Genomic DNA, 26,329 nt, shown 5'->3' with positions numbered 1-26,329 from the left:
GGACATTGAATCTCGTAGCTTTTGACCAGAGGACAGAACTGATCAGAAAAGTGGAGACGCTGAATATTGAATGTGCTGTGTGGCTGCGAGTGGTCAGAGGAGGCTGTTATCTTTAAAAGTGCCATCATCTTAAATCCCTATCTCCCACGGCAGTGTGACCGTCTGCAGAGTGCTCGTGCTGCATGAGGGCTGCTCCTCCACTCTGTGGTACAAACAAGCTCATCACATTTTAATGCTCATCAAAAACCTAATGCTGATTATTATTGCTAATTACTTGCATCCTGTTTTGTGGAGAATGTTACGGGATAGAGTGTTAGAAATTTGCTGTTTAGTAATAAAGTTAATGCAGAAAATGTCAGTTTCACTTAAAAATACCTTTGTGGGGAATCGTGGTAAAAAAGTTATTTAATTATAAAACGCCCATCCCAAGATAAATCGTGGGATGGGCGTTTTTCCTCGATCGCACCCCCCCAACCCGGCCCAAAAGTCAAATCATCTGAAGGGACCACGAATAATATTCACACCGAGTTTGATGTAAATCGGTGCGTGCCTTCTTATTTTTGCTTGCACACGCACACACAGAAAATAATACTGTGCTGCGTGCAGGGTAATGAAACATGGATGAGAACCATTTAGAATCAACATTGCAATATGAACACATCGCCTACTGCTTGTTGGAGAAGTTGGATTCATGTTCTACTATTTTACTTTGACAACAATTTGTAGAAACCACAATTTCCTCTGATTAATAGAAGAACGCGTACTGAGCAGTTTGAGATCATCCAGTAATCGGTGACATGATTTTTTTTTTATTGCCAACAGGTAAACCTTGAGTTTTTTTATTCACAGAATCTAAATGCATGTCCATGAATGAAGGAGGTTTAGTCAGAGAAACATCCGACTGCAGCAGCTTAGTGGGTTTGGTCTGTAATACGATTTACCTCCTACCTCTCCCAAAAAGGATCTGACTCTTATCAGCCCTCTGCACACCGATACACACAAAGATGGATGGATGACACGGAAAACAAACCTTCTCCTCCTATGCACACAATCTTCAGGAGCTGAATTTACACGAGGCCACGTAATCAGGCTTCTGGTTTAGTTTCCAATAAATAATCGCGGGCACTAAAACTACAGGTGTGAACACCACCTTAATCTCGGCTGTAAGTCTGGAATCAGATTAGTATATTGAAGAGGAAGAATAATCAAATCGCTACCGTGCATGGAAGCCGATGATCCGAACACATACACGGTAGATATTAGAAAGGAAGAGTCTAATTGGTTAACTTCCTGAACAGAGATCAGGGGGCGGTAGGCAGCAGGAGACGACTCGTGCTGCATGAGACGAGCGTGTGTGTGTGTGAATGGGCGGAGAGTTGGAGGTGTAAGAGCTTCCTCGGTTAGACGGCGAGCAAATGGAAAAAAGACGGTAGAATGAAATAAAGATGGAGGTGTGGATGAGCAGAAGGCGAGCGGCAGCGAGAGCAGAAATCCTTGGGAGGGCCGGAGAGAAGCAGATGCTGCAGACTCTGCTGCAGTGGTCTGAATCATTCATTCTCCTTCAGCTTCCGTGGCGGTCCCGGTAAACATCAGCGCTGCGCCGTGTCAGAGGAGTTGTTTTCTCCAACAGTACGTGAATGCTGCAGAGAGATGATGGATTGGTAAAGGAAAACACTCCAGGCCTGTTCTTTCCTCGTCTCCCCCTGTTTCTGTTAACCCGTTATCTCTCTCTCTATCTCTCTCTCTCACACACACACACCTGATAACCGAGGGTCATGAAAGTTTTAGCAGCTCGGCATTAAGTGCTCAACACTCAGTCATAGTTGACCGTTTCCTGTCCAGTGTTTACACAGCAGTTGAAAACAACAGGGGGAGTCATCCAAATTGATGCAATATGCATTACGTCCTATTTATATTTAATCCCGGGAAACGGTAATAAAAGCTGCACGCACGGCGAGCACGCCACACGCTACTGCTTCCACGCGGCTGCAGGCTGCACCACGAGGAGATCACCACGACTCTGGTGTCTCTATTTGCTTTGGGTGTTTATCTAAAACTGATCTCGGACTATCTCAAAGTCCACACCCCCAGCGATAAAGCAAAGGCAATTTCTTCCCTTGTGTTTTCTGCCAGAATTTCTGCCTGCTGCCAAAATAGGCAATTGACTTCCACGTTGAGCCATTTGGACGTTATCTTATCTGGCGTCCTTATCGGCAACATCAATGTTTTGGTTGTTAAAATCCATTACTAACGACCCATACAGAAGTTAATGCTGCTGCTTTCTGACCTCTCAGCATTAAGGTCTGATTAAGTGTTTCTTGTTCCTGATAAGTTTGGTTTACCTTCCTTATTGGATAATAAAAATGGGGTGAAACAACTCAGGATTGGTTGACAGTGTTTGTACAGCAAGAGGAAGTGGAGACACATTGTGTTTTTCAACCAAGGGACTTACATGTCGATCAAAATCCAATACTGTGCATAAAATAATATATTTGTTAGTTCCAGAACCTAAACAGCCAGAGTAACAACTGTATCCAACGTGATCAGAGATTATACATCCACAGCTCAGACCAGCAAAGGATCCCTTGTGCTCCCAGAGAGGACATGTGTCATAGCATCATCGCTCCCACACACACACACACACACACACACACACACACACACAGCATCCTGTCGTCATGCCTGAGAGAACAGCACCCAGAGGATTCCTCCCTAGCATGTATCATTCAGGCGCCTCGCTGGTGGCTACATCCAACACTCACATGAGTTATTCTGCAGCAGGGGCCATTGTTTTTACTCTCGACACAATTAAAACATGAAACACACATTTGCACATCAGCAAAATAAAAGCTCAGTTCGGCTCCATGAGAGTTGAATCCACCGCAAGGCCTCGTAACTGTAAGTCACCGGCCTGTTCACCGCCGACCAGCGGGTGTTTCAGTTATACGCCTTTAGAATAACAGCATTACTGTGAATATTGAGATTTAACACCCACTAAGTGAGTTTTAACCTCCAATAGAGGCACTGAAATCATTATTTTATCCCCAGTCTAATGCACAGTTGCACATTTTGGTGATTAACCTTTTTGGTAAAGATCAAAGTTTCCGGGAACATAAAAACTAAATTAAATGGAAAAGTAATTGGACTAACTTCCTGAGAGCTTTTTAGATGATTCATTTCTGCTTTGATTATAAAATAGACATAGTATGACTTGTGTATATGTAAAATAGATCAAGGACTGTACATATAAGGATAATAAGAATTAGTTTTAAGCACATTTTCATTCATGTGTCTGGTGTTGGAACCTGGTGGAACGGCACCTTCTGCACGGGATCATTTCCACCAATTTAGGAAAGTAAATAAATAATGAGGAACACTAACAGTCTCTCGGGACACGGTGAAAAGCAAATGCACAAAAGGCTGAAATGTGAGTCGAATGAAAACCTTTAAACTTCCCAGAATTTGAAATCACAGCTGTGACACCCTGAATAATTCATGACCTGCTCATGACTCTGGCTGAAAACGACTCTGTGGTTAGCGCTAAGCGTTTGCTGCTTTGCACATCCTGCTGCGCTGTGAGATGATGATGTTGAGGTAATATCTAGCAGAGAGTACACCTACGTTAAATATTCTTACCTAAAATAAGTGAAAAATTGTCTGAGCCATTAAATCTCGCATAAACTGAGCTTGCCGTCCAATTTAATCAAGAACTACGTCTGTAGAAAGTCGTCCGAGGTGTTTACACACACACACATGTACACATTTGTATAAATATATATATATATATATATATATCAATCATGACCTTTCACTCCGTTAGCATAGCATCTGATAATAAATTGAAAAACAAAGTTATCAGAAACACTTGAACAAACCTCAGTGGGACCAGATCTACATAAAATGACGGACATCGAGAATTTCAGTTAGCGTGTATTTTGCCTTTTCCTTTCTTCGATCAATGTCCCATCCACTAACATGGAGGAGGCGGGGTTTATAACGTATACTAGAGCCAGCCACCAGGGGGAGCATCAGGATGATCTGGCTTCACTTTTGGGAGCCTGTTGTATCATCCAGCTCTAAATACAGTCTGTAGTTTATAGTGAAACATACAAATACATATTTTTTTTTCCTCTATGCACCGACCGTTTACCTGCTTTGAATAATTGGTTGTAAACAGAACTTGGAGAACCTCTGCCCTCCTTCGCTGAAGCACTTGATGAATTTGTAGCATCCTTCATTCCGCTCCTCCACACACACTGAGGCCATTAAAGTGAGTGGGAGTTTACTCGGCCTCTTCACTGACTCTTACGCCACCGTCTCAGATTTTTATTGGGGAAGGGGGGAGGCGAGGTCACGCCGCAGCCCGCTCGCACTCGCTCTGAATAACACCGGCGCTCATGATCACGACACCCCTGCACTTTCAAACACATATTAGTGCATGTCAAGCCCACGCAGGAGCAGACAAATACACAGCGTTAGTGTCTGCACTCGCATGGCAAAAGGTTTTACCCAACATGCTTTGCCCTTCATGAGGGTAATAAAAACAGTCTTTGACTTGTAGGAGAAGGGAATTAAAACTGATAAATGATGATTACATCACGTTAGATTCCACTGATGGTCCTATTTGTCCTGCTCGAGCTCGCTGACCGACGACGTGACCCACTGAGGCAGCCTCGAAACAACAACAGTTTCTACGCAAACTGATAAAATCCAGAGATTCTGAAACCTGAGTTTATCTGCTCATCGGTTCACGGTCAGTAACTGTAACACAACACTGCGTCCACTAAACCTGCAAATAAGAAAACATGGATATCACCATAGTTGGGTCGTAAAAAAACTGAACGATCAAGATGTTACCACGACGACCCTGAGTGTATTTATTTTGTCATAGAGCTAATGTGAACAGAGGGAACTGTCTTACTTTCGTGCAGAGCTGATAAACCTTTTTTAATCGGAGGTTACAGCTCCAACAAACTTATCTACTGATCTACCAAGGTTTACGTGGTGTCTTGCTGTAGATTTAAATCACTGCGCTATCCATCATGGACGCCGCCCTCCTCCTGCTGCGACCTCAACCCTTTTGTCGCCCCCCGCCCGTCCGAGCAGCTTATTACGACCCACAGCTACAGTTTATTGTTCGGCGACCTCTAGCAGCCGTGGTTATTATGACAGAGGCCAAGGAGGAAAGGTGAAGATGGAGCCACAAAGTCCATGTGAGGAGGAGAAGGTTGGAGTCGATGGATGGATCCACTAAACACAGGGTTTCTTCTACAAATGGAAAATGATGTGCAGACATTTCTTTGCACCGTTTTCCAGCTTTATGAAAAGTAATTCTTCATTGGAACTCTTCTGAAACTCAAAATGTTTTTTTATAAATCAAAGAAGCTCTGATTCACATCTTTAATCTGACTTCATAGACTAGAGGGGCAGGTTTGACAACTCCTGACTAAACTAAGGTTTTGATAATTTGATAATTAACCTTAAAGATGATATGGATGAATGATATGGATTCAAGGGGGCGGATGCCAATTCTAATATTAGAGAATAAAGTGTTTCCGATACAGATCTTTTTTTTACATTTTAACTATATCATTTACCATAAATAAATATAAGAAAATGCTGCACAACAAGATTTAAAAAACTTGGATTTTTTAAAGCACGTTTCTTGTACATTTTTTTTCATATCTGCACATATCAGCAAACATAAAGGCCAATTCCTATTGGTCAGTGAAAGGCTTCTATTGGCCAGGAAAACGCAATATAAACAATACAATGATTTGTGCTGTGTTATATTTTAAATATTAAGTTTTATAATTATGAAGTTTTTCAGACACAGGACCAAACCTGACTGAGATGTGACATATTTAAATACTTTTTTAGGAGAAAGGTGTCAGAAAGAAGACAAACAATAAAGGGTCAATCTTGCATACATTTAAAATAAATAAGTCATTTTAAGATCTGACTTTAATTACTTTTGCTAAATATCAAAATCATTTTAAATTTACATTTAAAACCGATTGATGTAATCAGGCTGAGGGTTTTAAACCAATCCCAGTGTCCCATCGTCTCATGTCTGTCAGTGATTGGCTGATTTATATAAAAACAAACTGGAACTGTATCCCATGAAACTACCTTTTTAACCATATATGGTCAGTAAGAGTCTGAACATCCCTCGTTCGGGGGCATATGGCGCGAGTGGGAGGTCCCACGGGAACCGGTTCCACTTCACACTGCGAAACACGTCCCCGAGAGGACAAGAGTCCGGTCTCAGTCAGACTGGAGACATGTTTCTGTCCGAGTCGGAGGATGAACTGGAGGAGCGCGGCTCGGACCCAGACTCTGAGAGCAGCACGTGCAGCCTGGAGAAGGAAGAGGAGGAGGAGGAGGAGGAGGAGGATGATGATGAAGACTTCACTCCTGGAGGTTTGACGAGAGGATCAGAACAGTGAGTACAGTGCAGAGCTGGAATCGGTCCAACACACCGGAGACCTCTCAGGACGTGATGCGTCCGCGCTCCGCAGGAAAACGCACAGTTCAGAAGATATTGAGCCAAGTTATAAAAAGTCTGTGTCGTTCGCTTTATTGCAGAACACGAGCCGATGAGATAAGACACGAGAGCGACTCATTCATTCAACATTACACGCAGCTGTTTGTTTGCGGGCTGCAGGATAACGTGCGTAAAGTGTCGCGCGTGTTCCCACTGCGCGTTATTCGCGACAGAGGTTCGCGTGCACTTGATGCGGCTCCTTTGTCCTCGCTGCAGAGACACGCTCACGTTTCCCCACCGTGCACCAAATCTGCACGAAGCACACGGGGAAGTCTTCTGTTGTCACTTCTGATCGTTTGACAAACTTCACTACAAAGTGTTTTTTTTTACGCATTTAACGACACCAAGCGCGTGCGCGTAAGGGGCGCATGCACATCGCGGTCCAATGTCGAACTTCCTTAACAGTTGTGCAGCTCCTGGAAGAACAAAGCCTGGTCTGTGTGCTGGTTAATCATTGGACAATCACCCAGTGGATCACAATACACTGATGATCCAGGACAGGGGCGGCGCTACAGATTTTAGGGACGGGGGACAGGGTAAGGGGGTGTATGAGGGTGGCATGGAAACCAGAATTGTTGTTGCTGTGCATTAAGTGCACAAATACTACTAGTACTGCATGTTTTGATTTATTGTATCTTGACTAATAATTACATATATATGTTTATTAGTTAAGGAATCAAGGGGAAAATCATTTAACTAACGTTTTATCAGATAATTAAATACCTGAAAAATTTAAAAGATAACAAATATATAATTAAAAACTTAGGTATTCTACTTGTATGACTTATCATTTTTGAATGATAACTTGGAATTGCTTCATTAACTTTTTGTTAAACCTTGTAAAAATGATTTAGGAAAAGCTACAATTATAAAATAGTTACTAAGTCATAAATGTTCCTCTTATTCACTTTTTTTTCAATTGGATTTCAGAGATGACTTCACTGATGAGGACAGTTCAGATGCAGAGTGGAATAATACGCCCACAAAGAGAAGAGCTACTGGAAAGCGCTGCCGCTCCGTCTCTGTTTCTCCAGCAGCGTCGAACCTCAAGTCTCCATCTAAGACTTGTGAGCATCGACCTCCCAGCAAGAGGATCCACGATGCATCTAAAGGCTCCTCCTCCTCCTCCCCTCGTACTCGTGGGACAATCTCCTCTCCACGCAGGAAGAGACAAGCGGAAAGACGGCTTGTGGTTGAGGAAGAGGAAGGAGCAGATGATGGAGACCGGTGGCAGAACGTCACTGAGGATGATGTCGAGCCTCCTCAGCCGCGGTTCAGACCCGAGAGGGACGTGGGACCACAGCTGAACAGAACTGCAAATTACACACCTCTCGAACTCTTCCAGCTGTTCTTCTCCACGACTGTAATCGACACTTTGGTGAGAAACACCAACGCCTATGGGAGGAAGAAATATCAAAACCACAGGGAAACCTGGGTCCAGGTCACAGCGGCAGACATGTACTCCTTCATCAGCCTTGTCCTCTACATGGGGCTCGTCCCGCTAAAAACTCTGAAAGAGTTCTGGAGAGGGACTCAGCTGTTCAGCCTGCCGTTCCCTGCCTCCGTCATGCCCTGCAGACGCTTCCTCACCATTTCCCGCAGCCTACACATGAACGATCCCGCAGCTGAAGCAGCAAACGACACAAAGAAAGGGACTCCAGCTTATGACAGACTTTGCAAAATAAAGCCCCTCTATCAGCAGATCTTGGAGGCCTGCTACACTTTCTTTCATCCTCACCAGCACATCTCCATAGATGAACGCATGGTGGCGAGTAAAGCCAGGATTGGGCTCAAGCAGTATATTAAAAACAAGCCTACTAAATGGGGCTTCAAGCTTTTTGTTTTAGCCGACTCGGCGTGTGGATACACCCTGAACTTTTTCGTGTACGGGGGAAGGGATGGTGAACCCACAGGGAAGGGGCTCAGCTATGATGCTGTCATGAGACTGCTGAAGATACCCTTCCTAGGCAAAGGCTATAAGCTCTACGTGGACAACTATTACACCAGTCCAACACTATTCCTTGACCTCCTTCAGAGGAAGATCTGGGCGTGCGGCACCGTGCGTTCCAATATCACTGGTTACCCCAAAACGAAAAGGAACGACATGGACAAGAAAACAATAAAGGGAACAATCCGGTGGATCAGAAAGGGGAACCTGTTGTTTGTCAAGTGGTTGGACGCCCGCGAGGTAACGATGTGCTCCACTATGCACAAAGCCTACAGCGACGACACGGCCAAGCGCCGAGTGAAAAACAAAGACGGAGAGTGGACGGTGAAGCTGGTGCCTATTCCAGACTGCATCAAAGATTACAACCGGCACATGGGCGGCGTCGACTTGTCGGACGCGCTCATCGGATACTACAAAGTCCTCCACAAGACCCAGAAATGGTACAAGACTCTGTTCTATCATTTTGTGGACATCGCCACTGTGAACTCCTTCATCCTCCACAAGGAAATGTGCAAACTGCAGAACCGGCCTATAGTTACACAGAAAACGTTCAGGGAACAACTGATTTTGTCCCTGGCTGAGATCGGGTCCACTCCGCGCCGGTCGGCTCCACAAAACTTCATGTTGCCTGCTTCTCCTCTCAAAGTCCCACCGACCTCCCGAACAGCCCCAGCCCCGTCCTCACTGGCCCCAGCCGCCAATGGGCCGTCAGCCTGCACATCTGCAGTAACCCCTGGATCTCCATCTACAGCGCGACCACCTTCTCTGACCGCCGACGTGCCCCCCACTGCAGCTGCTGGGGCTCCAGGTCTAGGGCACCTGCCGTCTTACTTTGTAGAACAAATGAGCAACGTGGCCCCCAGATATCGGGCCACCGCCGGCAGACGGGCATGTGTGGTCTGCAAGAGAAAGTCGTCGGTCTATTGCAGCACCTGCCAGAAAACACTTTGTTTCACTACTTTGAGGAACTGCTACAGCGAGTGGCACAGGCGCAACAACGTCTGCATGTGAGGCCGTTAAAACTAACTGTTAAATGACTGCATTCCTAATGCTCCTCTTCTTTATCTCTTTATTACCCATTCAAATACCTCAAAGTGTTTCTAAGACATATTCTTATGGAGAAGGGGCCACTGATTTCAATGCTTTAATACATTTTTTTTTTATCAAATAAAGTTCATGGTCCAGATAAATTAAATTAAAAAGGATTAAAAGCTGAACTATCATCGTGCCTTTGACCAGCGAGCTCACACCCGGTGATTCAGGGATTCAGTTTCTTAAGCAGAGACACACTCAACACTTGTCTGGAAGGCTGCTGCAGAACCAGAAGCCTCATTCCGTCTGCTTTCATTAGAGAAACTGTGGATTGACAGTTGTTTTTATACTTTAATGTGCACTAGTTTCACCATTTTATATTTAGAATATGACGTTTACATGAAACACAAGAGTTTCTGCTTATTCAGATATTTGTTTCTGACACCATCCAGGTTTTTTTTGGGTTGTGTGGTTGGCACGGAGACGTGTTTGTGACTTTTTGGCATCTCGGCTAATCTTTGACATTTCCACCTACCTCAGCTGTGGAGGATGAAGCCAACTTGGTTTCTGGCTGCGTTTAACACGCTCAGCTAGATTTGGCTTCTGCGGCTCGACTTCCAGGGACCACGGTACTGTGACTCGGGTCCAGGATTATTAACAAGTATATGGACTTGTGTGTGGATTTCTGAAATCTAAATGTTTACACTCACATACTTTATAAAACACACTTCGTTACAGTTGACCTGATGGACTCTACCTCACTCCACAGATAATTCAATCAAGTCAAACTTAAATCATCAGACATGTTTTTATATTATAAAATATATATATATTACTAGTCTTCCACTGGAAACACGTTACAGCTGTTTATGCATATGTAAGAGATTCTCTGTTTACAGAAATACAATAATATGGCTTTATGTATTGCATATTATTAAATATCTATAATTAATATGGTTTGCTCATAAGTGAATGTTGTGGTTTTAAACTCTTCTTTATGAGCAGAGAATGACAAACACACACATTTTATAAATCTGAGCTCTATGAATTATGTGTTATGCCTCCACACTGAATAAACAATGCATAATAATTATTTGAATGCATATAATTTTTTTCCTATTGATGGAAACTTAATTTTTGATATATTATGATCACATCTCATAAAGCAGTTCAATGTTTTGGCACATTCTTGATTTTATGGTATTTGACAAACTGTTTGTGTTCTTGTAAAAAACAATACATTTTTAAAAAGAGGTCTGTATCGATGTTTTTATTTTGTTGTGCATTCGAAGAGCTTCTGTTATTTCTGTTATTAATATTTTATAATGTTTACATAAAGTGCCAATTGTGTTGTTTTGGATGATTTTGTAAAAAAATTAAATAAAAGCCAAACTTTAACAGTTAAATCAAGAGTCAAAGATGATTTAGTTTTACAGGAAAGACTCTGGATCGTTTCATCGTCTCCTCGGAGAAGATGTTCCTGGACGCGTGATTCACTGATGCTAAATATGTTAAATAATGATGTGGCACATTTGGAGCGTCACCAAACAAAACATTTTTTCATTATCATCAAAGTGATTCATCATCATTTGGGAACTTTGGAGACTTTTCTCAGAGATTTTTGACCCTGAAGTGCCTCAAATCTAAAATTGCACACAGACATTCAATATTTTAATGATTGTTTGCTCGACTTCATGCAAAGAAGTCTTAAAGAACAAACTGCAGCTGCTCTCTCTCGGTTTTGTTTACATCTACGCGAGTTCTTGAGTGAATGTGTGAAACCGGGAGCCGCTCTCGACTCCTCTGATTGGACCTGTCAGGATGAAGTGATGTGAATAAAGCATCATCGTCATTTAAATCAAACAACACTTTGATAAACACACCTGGTGCCATGAGCCTCGGAGTGAAAACCTTCAGAGGAATCAAACCTGTGTGCTCATTCGTTCGGGTGATAGATATTTAGATGTTTAAGGTCTTCGTGTCAAACGCTTCTGGTATTTTATTCATAACTGGCGGCCAGCGGAGTCTCTGGGAATCATTCTAATTTGTGATTGACAACTTTACAGATGCAACAGCTAAAATATTTACAGGTAAAAGGCGGCCAGGTTAAATACAGGTTAAAAACTGATGCTAATGATCCACACATCACAGCAAAGAGATTTTATTTAACTTGAGTTTACTGTTTATAGTAACAAGGTTTAGGGTCATGGTGACTGAGGCAGCTGCGGCTCAGGGGGTAGAGCGGATCATCGAGTAATCGAAAGGTCGGTGGTTCTGCCAAAAAAAACGATCCCCTGGTCCTTGGGCAACCCTGGTGTGTGTGTGTGTGTGTGTGTGTGTGTGTAATGTAGTGTAAAGTGGTCATGGAACAGGGCGGTGGGACTGTGGTGATACTGGGCAGCAGGAGTGCAGAAGGTGCAGAAGAGATGACGTTGACGATATGATTGCACGTTTGCATAAGCCTGGAGTACTGAGTGACGAGCTGACTTCTAGTCTCGACATGTTTGACAGAAGTAAAGAATCACAGAGTGAAATCTACGACCCGGCCGAGTAAATCCTCTAATCCAACAGAGCACCTGTGGAGATGTTAAAGCAGAGCGTCGAGCAACGGAACCGCTCAGATGAAGAGTGACGGAGAAGAATGAAGAATGAAAGTGATGAGTAGCAGAACATCTTTCCACAAACGACCGTCATTCTTGCTCAGGAGGAGTCAGACACAAAATAAGAACACAGATTACACTGTAACAAGTGCAGATCTAAGTGCAATAATCCTGAATTTAGTTAAAAATAAACCAGCCTGTCATGTTTCTGGATTGATTATCTTATAACTTCATAATTTGACTAAATTCGAGTAAATGTAAACTTGCTTTGTCTTGAGAAGCAACTTTTTTTGAGTTTTACTCAACTATGTATGCACATGTCAGTAAAGTCTGCAGAGGCCTTATCTGGGTATTAAAGTGTAGACACATATAGACTTTATAAATATAACAAAAAATAATAAATAATACAAAGTTCTGTTCTGTAAAATAAACCTTTCATTACAGTTACATTCGTGAAAAATGTTTAAATTATTTGTCTTTACGCTTCTTGGGCTTAGGCTAAAAACAAAAACATGTATCATTATTACTTAACATATTGAGCACACTCAGTTGTGTTGGATACTGTAAATACATTAACTCAAAAACAGCTAAACATAGAGACTCTGAGAAACTGGGGTGGAGGACAGCTGAGGTAACGAGAAGCAGGGATGATGCAGAAGTAAAGTAAAGTCGGAGTGAACCCCGATCCGACCCGACTCCGGCTGAATGGACGCCGCATGCAAACACGCACATTAGCAGCCAGGTGCAGCCGCGGCGCTGTTCTGCCTGTGATTAATGGCCTGATAGCTCCCTTCGCAGCGGATTTGCAGACGGAGCGGCCTCTCAGGTGGGGCGATGTGATGTGAGCATCCCCTCCGTGATTATATATCCTGTGTCTGCAGATAAGGGACTGTTTAACCTCCCGCCAATCACAAGCACAGACGTTATTTGGTTTTCCTCTGAACGTGAAATTGGGAGCAATTCTGCAGGCGCTGCGCTGAATCTCATATCTCAGTCCATAAAGCTGTGGCTCCACAGACAAACTTTTGTTTCCATTTCACAGGAGAGCGAGGCTCTGACACAGTTTAATGACTGACAAAAAGTGTTAATATCACATTGCTTATTCAATCTCTTTTTACAGCCGTGTAGGTAATGGTTCAAAGTGTTTGATTTCTGCCTTTTTCATATTGCATGCTGGAATATTTCAGTCCAAACCATTCAGGAACTTTATTCCCAATCATTCTAAAATTGCAAAATAAGTTATATTTGGTGGTTCAGGTACCTGGCATTCCAAAAGACCACTTTAGGGTGCAGAACAGAGAAGGTGTCAATGAGAACAAACGTCATACCTTGGTATTAACATTCATCCTAAAAGATCCAAACTCATGTGGACAGCGTCAAGTCCGCACGACAGTTCACTGATTTCTGATTTATGTGCAAATAAACCAGAGTTTACAGAGTTAGGAGGGACTGAGGGAATGAACCACTGAATGCTCAGATCTGCTATGAAGACAGATTTGCATTTGCATTCCCACAACAAAAGGAATGTGACCACGTGTTCCAGAGAGCGATCCGATCTCAGGATGCATTGAGGACTCATCCGGGTGCGTTCAGACCTTAACTCAGCACTGACCACTCGCTATTGGACGGATGTCACTACCGGGCCTGAACAACTGGGTCATCGATGAAGTCAGATACAGCAGGAAAAGGAGAAGCCGGGTTTGGGGGCGTTTGCACAGCAGCTTGCAGAGGAAGCTGAAAGAGTGGGTGGACTAAGCCTCGTGTCACTGTGACCTCCAACTGACACAGAAAACGGACAAATGGATAAAATCCTTTTTCGATTAAAACTATTTAAATTAAACTATTCACAATATTGAAGTTGGAACATTTCAAGCTGGGCAGTCAAGTAGATTATCAGCTCTGCAGGGAAACCAGTGACACAAACCACTCAACTCATTATGCGATGTGTCAGCCTGATCGCTGACCCCGAGCTCGGCCAATCAGACGGACAGCATATGCCCCAACAATACTACGCGCGCCCTGTCATTATGGTGTCGGCGGCGGAGTGTCAACACCCTGCTGCCGCTCGCTGACAGGCCTCATCACATCATTACGCACCGTTACTGTTCTTAATGAAGTCAACAGCTCCCCTCCTCTCTGCTGTGTGACTCATTAAATGATCTAACATGTGAATAACCCAGGGCTCAATTATCAAGTCGCTCTCCTGCTCACCTCCTCCTCCTCCTCCTCAAAAAACCCAACGCTGACACTCAGTCACATCTCAGGCTTGTTCTGCTGCTGTGCATGTTGAAGAGGTCCTGGCTGAGGTTAAAGCAATTTATCTCTGAGCCAATATTGGCTTTCTATTAGACATTCAGACAAGCTGCCCGCTGCCAGTGTGATTGACGTTCTCCGGGGTAAAAACTAATTATTTTTTATGGGTTGTTATAGCATGAAAAACTCTGACGTTTTGAAGATACTGAGTAAAGAGATGCAGCCGGGACGTCAGTGAAACCCGATTGATGAGCAACCCCTTTTTGCATTGTGTATTTTATCGGGTAGGCAAGATGGAGATGTCAGGAGGAGTGAGCTGTCACTCATTTTCTGAAATGAATATATAACCGGTGGAGTCTAGTGATGTGATTTACTTGATGGGACGGCCGCACCATGAATGTCTTTGCAGGCAATCTGCTCAAACTGACTAAATGTGCCGTTCAATTTCAATTTCGTTCATATATGGAGCCACTACAGAAATGTCAATATACAGACGTAATAACTGAGAGGTTAACATACGTAAATGTCACATACTGTATCTCTCTCATGAAAAAACAAAGGGGAGCTTAATAACTATTTACATTAATTATAAGAATGAATTATACAAATGCATATTGGTATTTTTACACCTGAAATGAGGAGAATGTTTCCTCTTTCCTGTTCTATGTAACTTCGGTGACAGTCACAGCTTCAATCGTCAGAATCGGCTCCAGCAGGTTGAACTGTGGATCAGTGGAAAAGACTTAGAAGTTATTAAAAACCAGAGTTTATCTCCAATATTCAGCTGGAAAACGTTTAAACCACGAAGAATTCTACACAGAGTTTGGTGGATTTGTTACAGCGGCAGTTCTTCTGGTTCAGGAAGCCGGGGATCGTGGGTAATATCCAGCGTTCCGTTGTTTTTCCTAGCCCTGCAGAATAATCACCACCTGTAGCTGCAGGGGGCGCTGTTGCTCTGTAAAAGTTGCACAGTGTGGCTTCAACGGCTAGCTAGCTTGTTTGCTACGTGCACTGCCTACTGTGTTTACATCGAAATGAATAATTCATTATTTTACAATGTCGATGAAACAACACGTGTGTACAGTCGTTGCGTGTACATCATCCATCAGAGGCCTCACATGCTTGTCGTGGGGGAGTTCATCTCCCTTCACTGCAGGATGTTCGTCACGTGAAGGTCACCCAAAATCCACCATCTGCTCTTTATTAGCGCTCAACCTTTCAAGTCAGCCATCTGCCGGCAGAAGAAATGAACGTCTGAAGCCGTTCTGCAGGAAGCGTGGAGATAAACACCGAGAGACACCGGCCTGCGTTTCTTCACTGGCGACGACCTTCGACTGACAACATTCACACACCGAGCTCAACAGCTGCTGTGACATCCTCCACTTCTCTCTTTACACCGTGTTCCTGTCGTTTCGGGATTTATTGGCTAAACAAGCTAAAGGCTGAATGAAGAGTGCGTTCATTAATTATTCCCATGGCAGTAAATATGAGACGTGCCGGTGGGAGGATACCACGAAGATGACATTCATCACCAGACAAGCAGGAGATGCATGAACACAGGTGGAAGCAATTCCAATATTAGAAGCTCAAAGTTTTTTCAGCCAAATTTACTGTAATTAACAGTTATGTAATGAATTTATAACATGATTTGTAAAGAAGGTGGAGGTCAACCTTGAATAAGTAAAATATATATAATAAAACATTAATATTTGACTATTATTATTAAGTCAATAGACTGAATTAATAGCATTTTCTGATTAACTTAACCTGAATAAGGTCGCACTCTGAATAAGTGTGGAGTATGTTTACGTCTTAATTATATTATAACATCCATTTCGTAAACTCGACATACATCAGTTTCCAACTGCGTTTTAACGTCAGCATCATGTTTGAAACTTTTTCAGGTTAAGGTTTTATAATTCTGGCAGATGAAGGACGCAGTGGGCGTAATATTGACGTGAGTCATAGTCAGACTATGCTCTTTAAACACAGGAATATATATTGTGAACAGGAATATATTAGCAGTACTGACGAGGTCTATAGTCTACAGATCTATGCCTCACAGGTTTGCGCAACTATTCTAATTAAAAACCTCATTCGTAAACTTAACCATGATCAACTTATGCTAAACCCGAACCTAACCACACTTCACATCTTACTCATAACCCTAACCAGGACTTTATAATTTACGTTTTGCTTTATAGGACTGAGCTTTGGTCCCCATGAGGTCGGCTGGTCCTGAAAATCCTAACGCTAACCCTCCTATAGAGGTAACACACACACACACACACACACACACACACACACACACACACACACACACACACACACACACACACACACACACACACACACACACACACACACACACACACACACACACACACACACACACACAGATGCTCCTGAGCTCTCACTTTTTACCCGAGCACAGCGCAACATGTAATTCAGGATAAACACCTCAAACAACCAACCCTGTCAACTCCCCTCTGATCTAGCAAACTGCAAATCTCCACTTCCCTTCACCTGCGCCTTCTCCTGGATCCATTAAAGCGCCGGATTTGCGCAAAGTAAAACGAGGAAAAACCAAGATTTCTGTGAATCCTAAATGATAACAGAGATTCATGCGGAGCTTTGATCGTGTACATCGTGAATAAATCGATGAAGTCTTCCCCTCACTGTGCCGACAGAACTCAACCGATGCACCGGGGCTAAAATACACTCATCAAACAGGAGCCACAGTTGACATGCTCTGGGGCGAAAGGTGCAGAGAGCCGAAGCCCTTTGTACTTTGAGCATCTGTATCATAGCTGCGAGCGCTCTGCAGATATTTCGGGGGGGAAGCACTAGATGAGGCTCCCGCTGGTGCTGCGAGACGTTTTTTAAAACCCCTTTGAAGCGTGGCACAATTAGGTTCAAAGTTGAAGTATTTTTAACTTCTTGCACTCGTGTGCTGTTGATGCCAAAAACATGCCAGGCCTGCAGAGCGGGAAACTCACACCGTACCTGTGCAATGTCAACAACGAGAGTGGGACAAGGGGATGAGAATATGGAGCAGTTACAACAAGCAGGCACACGCTGCTGATAGATGAGCGCACGGAAAAAACAAAAGATCGAGATAAGCAGGAGACACGACGAGTGAAGGAGGTTTGTCTTGGAGCACTTAGTTTTGTTTCTGCAGCTCAGAAGAGTTGGTCAAAACAATACAGAGATTATCTTCACGGTTTGGTGATTTAAAGATGAAAAGACACCTGAACATGGAGGTTGAACTGGGCTAAATGTGGGAAAATAGGTTATTTAGGGCGTTTTCTCACCTGAAAGTCTGAACCAAGCTTCAGGTCTTTTCTTTAAATCTAATCTGGCTAGTTTTCGTTTCATATTGTAATTTAAGGAGCGCACTAGAGATGACATACGTACATCCTGTCGTCATCACCTACGTGGGCTGTGTCTTCCTATACTCTAATTTGATTGGCTTGTAGACGGGCGTGAGCTCCCACGATGGCGTGTTGTCTCAAGGCCGTTTTAACTCTCATGGCTGCAGGATTCTGTGGTTTTAAGAATACAGGTTTCATTTTAGTGATGTTAAAGCTGAAAGAGAAATTCTTCCGGAAGGTATTTTATTCTTGATTGACAGGTACAGTATCTCATGCCTGTGTGGTCAGCCGCTATGCTTCAGTTACCTCAGACCCCCTAGACAACCCCCCTAAAGAAATAAACGGTGGTAGCTCCAGTAAAAACTCAGATGACAACAAACTGTAAACTCAAACTAAGGCTTTAAAACGATCCGTTCACAGATCGATGGGTGGAAACGACAAAGTTCTTAATAAGTGGTGAAATAACAGTTAAGATCAACTGACCTTCACTCCTGTGCACGTATTTACAGACAGGAAGTGAGCGTAGCATCCCCATAAAGCCACAGATCATCTCAGCGGCGCCGGAGCATTAAATTAGGATTGTGACAGACGCCGACAAAAAGGCTGTTGTTGGGTTTAATTGCCAGCGGTTAAATATGGTGTGAGAACGTGAGGCGGCCCGGCGGAGCGTTCAGGTCATAAAGCACCCGGAGCGCTCGCGCTTTGTGGAGCGGAGCCGAAAATCACTGCTCCAAGGGAAAATCCTTGACGTGTGCTCTTGACGGCGAAAAATCAATCCCCCGAACAAAGCCAAACTTCAGGATGAATTCAGAGTCTCGGCATAGAAACTATCTCATTTCATCAAACGGGGGACAACTGAGCCCCAAAATGTCCATCCATCACTTGATGTAACTGCGTGCGACTGTTACTCACAGCCCACGCGTTCACTCTGGACCGGACTGGATACCAATCTTATCTTTCAAAATGCCCCGTCACGTCAGTAGCTTTGAACGAGAGAGTCATTTAGCTCAATGACACTCAGTCATCTGAGTTTCTGTCTTATTCCCTGCTCTGTATGAGTGTGTGTGTGTGTGTGAAAGGCCAAGGACAACGTCTGAGCTAAGCAGGGAAGACTGATGGACTCACAGTCATAATTGTGTCATTACCACCCACTGGAATACGATCGTTAGTCCCCGCGGTCTGTGCTGTAATTAACAGATTGGGGACGACTGAGGAGGACGACTGAGGAGGAGCGTCTGTCCGTATCTAAACTTGACCGCAGACGAATCTTCACCTCCGAGCCAGAACACTCAGGGAAAGACCTCGAGGGACCGTTTAGCGTCTTAAAATCCACTGCACACGAATCACACGTTGAACGGCACAACTCGGAAAGTCAAGAGATAAATCGGACAATCAAGAAGTTTGTGTTTCAGTGGAAATCTGTCACATGAACTGGTTATTGCAAAGTTTATTTAACGGAAATCAGGCAGAAGCTTTGCTCCTGAATATTTGCTGTTAATCACGTGATTGAAATTTGTGTGTTTTTAAATTGAAATGTCACTACTCATACTTTTAACTCATAAATCAGGGATTTGCCTGATAAGGACAAGGACGGCATAGCTCTTGATTTTGTCTTTCACTACAGGATCATCCCCAGAGCTTTCAGACGAGAGGTGGCTTCACCAAAAGCTCGTAAATCTTGTTATCTTCCAAAGTAAATGTTTTCTTGTACATTAGACTCCTTATTTTCAGCCTGAGAGATGTAATCTTTTTGTTTAATGCCATGAACATCGACAAATCCACTCGCTTGTGCTGAATTCTCCGATTCATTCGGACATTCTCTGCAGTTTTCACTAGGGGCTGTTAGGAAAACCTCCAGAGAACGTCCGGAGCATCTGACTCAGACATTCAGCCCCTCTGGAAAAGTTCAGGAGATTATCCAGAAGTCAGTGCATGTCTGAAAGCAGCTTATTTGCCTGGTGTGCTACAGTCCTGAAAACTAGAGATATAAGGATGTGGAAAGTGAGTTTAGACAATCGTCTGCAGGAGCACTGTGTAGAAAGGCTCAGCCCATTTCTTGAATCTATTGTTTCCAGCGTGTCCCTGCATATTTGCTTTCAACTGATATATATATAGATTAAATTTCATTGAAACTTCAGCTCCCCTGATAAAAGCTTAAAGTGGAGATATGATCGTTGCCGTAATTAACGACGACGGTTTTATCAAAAGCGAAATAAAATGGAAAGGAAAACCAGATTTTGTCCTCCCTCGTCTCAAAGCTGAGTAATTATCTCTCATTGGCAATCTGATATCACAATCAAGCTAATATGCAAACAGGGAATAGCAAATTGCCCCAACACTTGCGGCAAAAAACATGTATCCCCGTTGATGAAATAAAGCCGGCCTGTAGGTAATCTGCAGTCACTCCCATTAGGCTACTTAGAGCAAATCATTTTTTCCCAGGCCTTCACGGGACCTTTCAGGCTCGACTCCAGTTGAAATGCGAACACTTTAGCCCGTGGACCGTGCAGAGCGCCACGCCAGCGAGCCCTCTGGCTGGAGGATTACCAGCCCAATCCCCTGCAGCTCAGAAACGGTCAGGAAATTGAACGGGAATAAGCAGGGATAAATAACCGTATGAGGAATGAGGCGAGGGGGGGGGAAGGAAGCGCTGCCAAGGACAGCGTTGGCAGTGTTGGAACACGGGCAGTCGGTTGTAGCGCAGATGGCAAAGATGGATGCCACCCAGAAGAGTTTGAGAAGTGGGACAGGGAGGGGGACTCGGAGGAGCGGCGGTATATAAACACACGCGGCACGCTGTCGTTCAGGAAAATGACTGTAATTCATTACATTGACCTTTAACCGGCGTGCTCGCCCACTGTGACTCCATCAGACCTCTGCCGGTGTTGCACAGCAGGTCGAGTCGATCCACCCGCCGCTCGCAGACAGAACCGCTCCTCACGTGCGCTCGGATCTCCAGCTCCACGGACGGAGCTTGGCGAGCGGCGCTGATCTCTCTCCAACACGGTCCTGTCTTTCATCATCTCTGACTGAGCAGAGAAAAGAGGGTTTCATTGTTATTCTTACCCCTTGCCTGTCTTTGTTACTCCTCCGTTAGCAGGCACAATGGTTTTCTGAAGCCTTTATTTAAAAAGATAAATCTATTTAATCCTAACTAGGATCTTGTTTTTGCAGCTTTTCACAGTCGTCTCTTACGATAACGTGCACAAGGAGTTTAGGTGGAGTGACACAATGTTGAGATTTAGAGATTTAGCATGTGCTTATCTTTATCTGTCAGCCTCTTCGTATTTCCCACATTGTTATTCCCACCTCGGCGACTCTGTTTTATACATTTTACAGAACTAACACAGACACCAAACCTTGTTTTTTGTTCCAAGGGATGAAAAAGTTACTAGTTTCAGTGTTCACGGCAGTTAATTAAGTTTGATTATCATTAAAACTGTGTCCAATTACCTAAGTTTTAAAAACTCAATGTAAATAGGTTCAGATACGACGAGGAACTGGCGGAAGGTGGCGATGTCGCTCCTGAGATCCTTCACGACACTTCATCCGAGGTGACTTTGTATTTTAGTTTTTAAAAGAGCACTGACGGAAATTTGATTGAAGATGTTCACCTTGTCTGCAGAAGGTGAAAATCACTGTGAGAGTGGCAACACTTTGAATTCAAGTTCATTTTTGACTTAATGCCAGAGGATGGAACTTCCGACTGGAGGGAAATAACTTAATAATAATGTAACTTCAGGCCTTCATACTTTTAAAAACATGATGTTGTGCCGCTTCTCCTGTGTCTGCAGATTCAAGTCAGCCATCACACACAATAAAGTTCTGTAGTTTAGTTTTCAAATTGGTCGTGAAAGTGTTTCAGTAGGAGAAACAGTACAGATGTATATATGAGATTCATGTCAGTTGTTGGGTTCATTGCAGAATAACTGTCAAGTCTTCATGCTCAGTTGAAATTATGTACATATATTATCAGATCTAAAAATTCCCCAAATCTGTGTGTGTCTGAGGAACACATATCTCGAGAAGCGTTCATCTTATCGGCTTCGTGCCATGTGTATTGTTCAGGGTCCAGAAGTGCAAAGTCGGATTTGGGGGCAATTTGCACCAGATGAGTTTAATATTAATAAATTAGCAGTAGCGGCTGATTCTAAAGTTCGAGGTTCTGCATACGGAGTCGAGCTCTTTGTGCAGCAGCAATTAGCAAAGGTCACGTTGTAGTTTCAGAAAAGAAAGCTGCAACCAGCAATAAACACAGGTCGAGAGAACAGGCAGCTTTAGAAAAGACTAGTTATTAATAATTATGAAATTAATGACAATAGAGTGTGTTAGATTTAGGTGAAAGGGATCCATTGGTATAAATATGAAATAGTCCTAGTGATGTGTTTCATCTAAATTGTACAAATTGTTGTTTTCATCACCCTAGAACCCTTTATGTTTACAGACCTTATATTTAAATACTTTATATTTACATCAGGAGCAGGTCCTCTCTACGGAGGCGGCCATGTTTTTTAAAGTAGCCCAGACTGGACAAACTAAACACCTGCAACTTCACCATGCAACTTCACCTCTAGATGTCACTAAATTCTACACACTGAGCCTTTAAAATGAAAGAATTGTGTATCGGTGCTTTCAGGACATTTTCATCCCTTCAACAATCCCGTGATAACACTGCAGTCATTTTGTGTTCGTACCCTTTCATGTCTGCTGGTTCCCTGTCATCTCGTCTTGGCTTTAACACGGTGGAGACAGACTTCCCACCGAGAACCTGGCTGATTTGCAGACCTACAAACACGGCCAATTACTCTTTAATGCCACTGAGTGAGGGCCAATCACCGGCGGCATGGGCCACTAGCAGGTGGGAACAGACACACACCACCGCTCCCATCACTGCAGACGGAGTGAGGACAAATGAGGATTACCTGAACCGCTCCCGATCAATAAGAGACTTTCCTTTTTGCGTTCGTCTCTCAGCGCACGGCACTTACGCCCTCATCAGCGCTGCATTGAAAACCTTAAACGACACAGAGGTGGTCTGCCATGCAGAATAAGTGAAGCCCTCTCGACATATTGCAGGTGTGTGTGTTTCCATGCGTCTGCGGCTCCTGGTGTTGTTATGTGTGACCAGACTCAGCAGGGAAAAGCAAGCAGAGGCTGTCAGTTTCAGTGGATTAGCTGTAGCATGGGGCAGGTGGTGCACTCCGGGTGGAGACACGTCGTGTTTTCCTGCGCTTATCTGCAAACCCAGGACAGCTACAGCTACACACACCACCACTCACATGCACACACAAGCATATGTGCACTCTCACACACACACACACACACCTTCATCCCGACTGTGGGAGCTCTGCAGGCAGGCGCTGCCCTTGATGAGCTCATTCCCAACCTCTGTGGATGGGATTCCTGCAGGTTTGCACACACACACACACACACAGAGAAGATCTGCCTGTGTGCAGCTTCCAGCCTCCCTGTACACCAGCATTTGTCTGTCCCTGCACCCAGAGGCCTAATACGGGGTTTATTTGCTACCATACAACAACAGCAACTGTCGGTCTCAGCAACACAGAGACACAAGATGGTTGAAATCCTGCAGAAATGACTTCCTGAATCCTAAACCGTCAGTCCCAGGGGTTTGGAAAAATGGGTTACGACGACTATCTGTGACAACTCGTGACTTGAGGACGCACTAAATAGGAAACACTTAGTGAAACAGGCACCAGAGCCTCCAGGAGAATGTTCACAGTAACAGAAGGAACAACCAAACTGACATTGAATGGTTCAGTTCGCCGAAATGACAAAAATACAATTCCAGGCTCCTCTCGCAACGCGTAGCCATGAAGATGGTTCATTTATTAATTTATTTTCTGTGCCAAGGTTTTTTAGATGTTTGCCTGAGACCATGCCAATACAAAGGAAGTGAGCAGAATTTAATTGTGCTGCTCACAGCATTTAAAATACGATCTTGCCACAAACAGTTTTCACTTGAACTGCTTCTTTCTGACTGTGTCTGGAAATAAGTTCCTGTTGAACTTTTCCAATCTAAGTTTAATCAAAGTCCAGGAACGAGTACATTTACCTCAGTTCCACCGCGATGGAGGCACTGAAATGCTGAAATTGTGAGTAAAACATCAACAAGTTGAAATATGAATTTTACAGTGATGGAATCTATATCTATATATGTTTCTCATATTGATTTCTTACATATTTTTTTAACCATCTTATCCAAGATAAGAAATCTAACATATTACAATATTTATTAGGTTGTTAAACATGTCCCAAGGTAACTGGAAACGTGTTGACAATTGGGTCTGGACGTTTTCCGTATATATTTAGCCTTAAATGAAGAGCTGCATCTGTTCTGCAATATTTCACTGTTTTGTAAAGTGTAGTGAAACTTAAATCCATTCAGTTATTTGTTCAGAGGAACCCTGAAGTGTGGGTAAGTGACAGTTCTCGTTTTTTCCCATGCGTGCGTCATCAAAAAGTCTAAAATGTCCCCGTTTCCCTTTTGCCTTTCGGGACCACCCAAGTTGGCAGAATTGACAAGACATTAATCACGGCCACTCAGAACCCACAGTAACTCTATGGATTTTATGTAAAACACTGCAGGGACACAGACTGATGTGTCGGAAGCAGCTGGAGGCTCAGATATTTGGCTCTAAAGTGATTTTATCGAGCGTATTTTCAATTAGTGCGACGCAATGTGATGAGCTCACTCTGCAGGATTTAACATGACGTGTCCATTAGTGTTACAAATATTGAGAAGTTAAAAGTGGCTTTTATATTTAAATGTGACTGGACGCTGCAGGTTTAGTTTTTCTTTTGTTTTTGTGCGTTTCATTTCTGTGGATAAAGGATAAAATGGAGAGAAGTGATCTATTATGATCATTGGTATTAATATTTGACATATTATATTTAAATTGTCAGATATAAAGATGCAGAGGTTGAGCCATCTACTCTATATAAAGACAGGGGACATACATTTTTGTTGTTGTGTCCTTTTGATTCACTTGGTGTCTGGTTTGATGTTTTTATTATTCTATGTGTGTGGCATATATATAGAGGAATTCAAATACAGATCATAAAAAAAAAAAGATAATGTGTCCATCCAAAGAGTTATCACAGCAATTTATATCCTCGAGGGAGCCATAACTTCTCTTTTCAAAAGGCAGCAACGGGCTTTTATCAAAACACTTTGATTTTTAAATTGCATTTTACTCCCCTGAAATTCATTATGATGCATGAAATTGTCCATAAGAAACCTTTGATTGCCTCTTGCACCGCGTCCAGAACTGTAGCAACCTCTCAGCCACAATGTCTGAAGTGTGCCGAAGCAGTTCCAGCTCCAGTAGCAGCGACGCTATTAGCCCCAGAGTCACGACACATTATCAGCCAGTGTTAAAAGCTAAAGAGCGAGAGAGAGAGAGAGAGAGAGAGAGAGAGAGAGAGAGAGAGAAGAAGGGAAGAAGGGAAGAAGCTGAAATCTGCTGTGGTGTCAGCGGAGATTGAGCGGAGATCAGGGACATCGTAAAGTGCCTCGCCCGGAGCCTGTTAGCTGAGGGGACACAGCGGAGTCAGTCCCTGAACCCGGGGAGTCTGGCTGCTCCGGAGCTAAATGAAAGTAAGCTGAACAAACAGAAATAGCCCCGTTAGGTTTGATGTGCTGGCCCAGCACTGGGATCTAATCTTATTACACATGGCAGAGAAGAAGAAAAAATAAAAAAAACGGAGCTGTAGGTCGCAGCAAACCGCAGAAGGATGCAGCCCCAGCTGGTAATTGACAGAAATGCGAAGGGGAGAGAGGGAGTCGTGGCACGGATTTGATTGAATGCATGTTAATTAGGCCAAATTAAACGTTGCTATTGTGCTCCAAACACAATACGCAGCCGGTGAAGCGGTGAAACAAATCCACCTTTACAAGTAAAACAAGGGCAAGTCAGTGTTTGAGCTCCACATTCGAGCTGCAGAGTTACAGGGCACAACAGGAGCTAATGGGTCCATTAACGTGGGCAGAGTGACCCATGAGGTTCTTTCACAGCAGGAGGATCCTCCACGATAACCCCCCGAGACCATTTCTATGGAAATCAGCTTCAACTCTGCATATGTGCAAATCCCTGACTCGACTTGAGCATGCCTTGTGAGCTGCTCGGGCTTTTCCCTAATGTGCTCACCCATAAACATTTCCATGGACGAGCCGCGCTGATGGGGCCTTTAATTTGAAACATGGAGGAGGAAGGAGGCGCGCAGACGAGGCACTTGAGAGGCTGAAGAGTGGGAGATCATTTGGTTATATTGAGGAAATATGTCCATATAAAGCTGGGAACATATGCAAGAAAGATTTGCACTATCTCCGTGCACTTTGGTTCGGCATTAGACCCACGCTGGGATTCCACCCACCACGGACAAAAGGAGAAGCTGGAGAGCAGCCCTCTGCGGTAGCAACCGGCCATTTGGGAGGAGTTGTCCCCGCAGCACTCAGCGGGGAAACAGGGAATTATGTTGTTTGCTCTGTGCTGATGCAACTATTTTCAACATGAGCAGGTCCAGCACTTCCCTTTGTGTAGAGCCTCACTGT

The 26,329-nt window shown here is 43.7% G+C and overlaps 2 protein-coding genes across 2 annotated transcripts in view; one reads left to right on the top strand and one right to left on the bottom strand.

Annotated features, from left to right (window-relative positions):
• The window catches only part of LOC118114081 (protein kinase C-binding protein NELL1), a 206,494-nt gene that overhangs the window by 90,887 nt on the left and 89,278 nt on the right, over nt 1-26,329 (bottom strand). The window lies entirely within an intron of this gene.
• Nucleotides 6,230-10,777, top strand: LOC118114090 (chimeric ERCC6-PGBD3 protein). Its single transcript, XM_035164335.2, has 2 exons — nt 6,230-6,445; nt 7,478-10,777. The coding sequence occupies exons 1-2, from the start codon at nt 6,285-6,287 to the stop codon at nt 9,504-9,506; spliced, it is 2,190 nt and encodes a 729-aa protein (XP_035020226.2). The 5' UTR covers nt 6,230-6,284; the 3' UTR covers nt 9,507-10,777.

This window comes from Hippoglossus stenolepis, chromosome 1 (assembly GCF_022539355.2).
Source record: "Hippoglossus stenolepis isolate QCI-W04-F060 chromosome 1, HSTE1.2, whole genome shotgun sequence".
Classification (NCBI taxonomy): domain Eukaryota; kingdom Metazoa; phylum Chordata; class Actinopteri; order Pleuronectiformes; family Pleuronectidae; genus Hippoglossus; species Hippoglossus stenolepis.
Note: the sequence above shows the minus strand (reverse complement) of the source record. Positions and strands in the feature narration are given on the sequence as shown.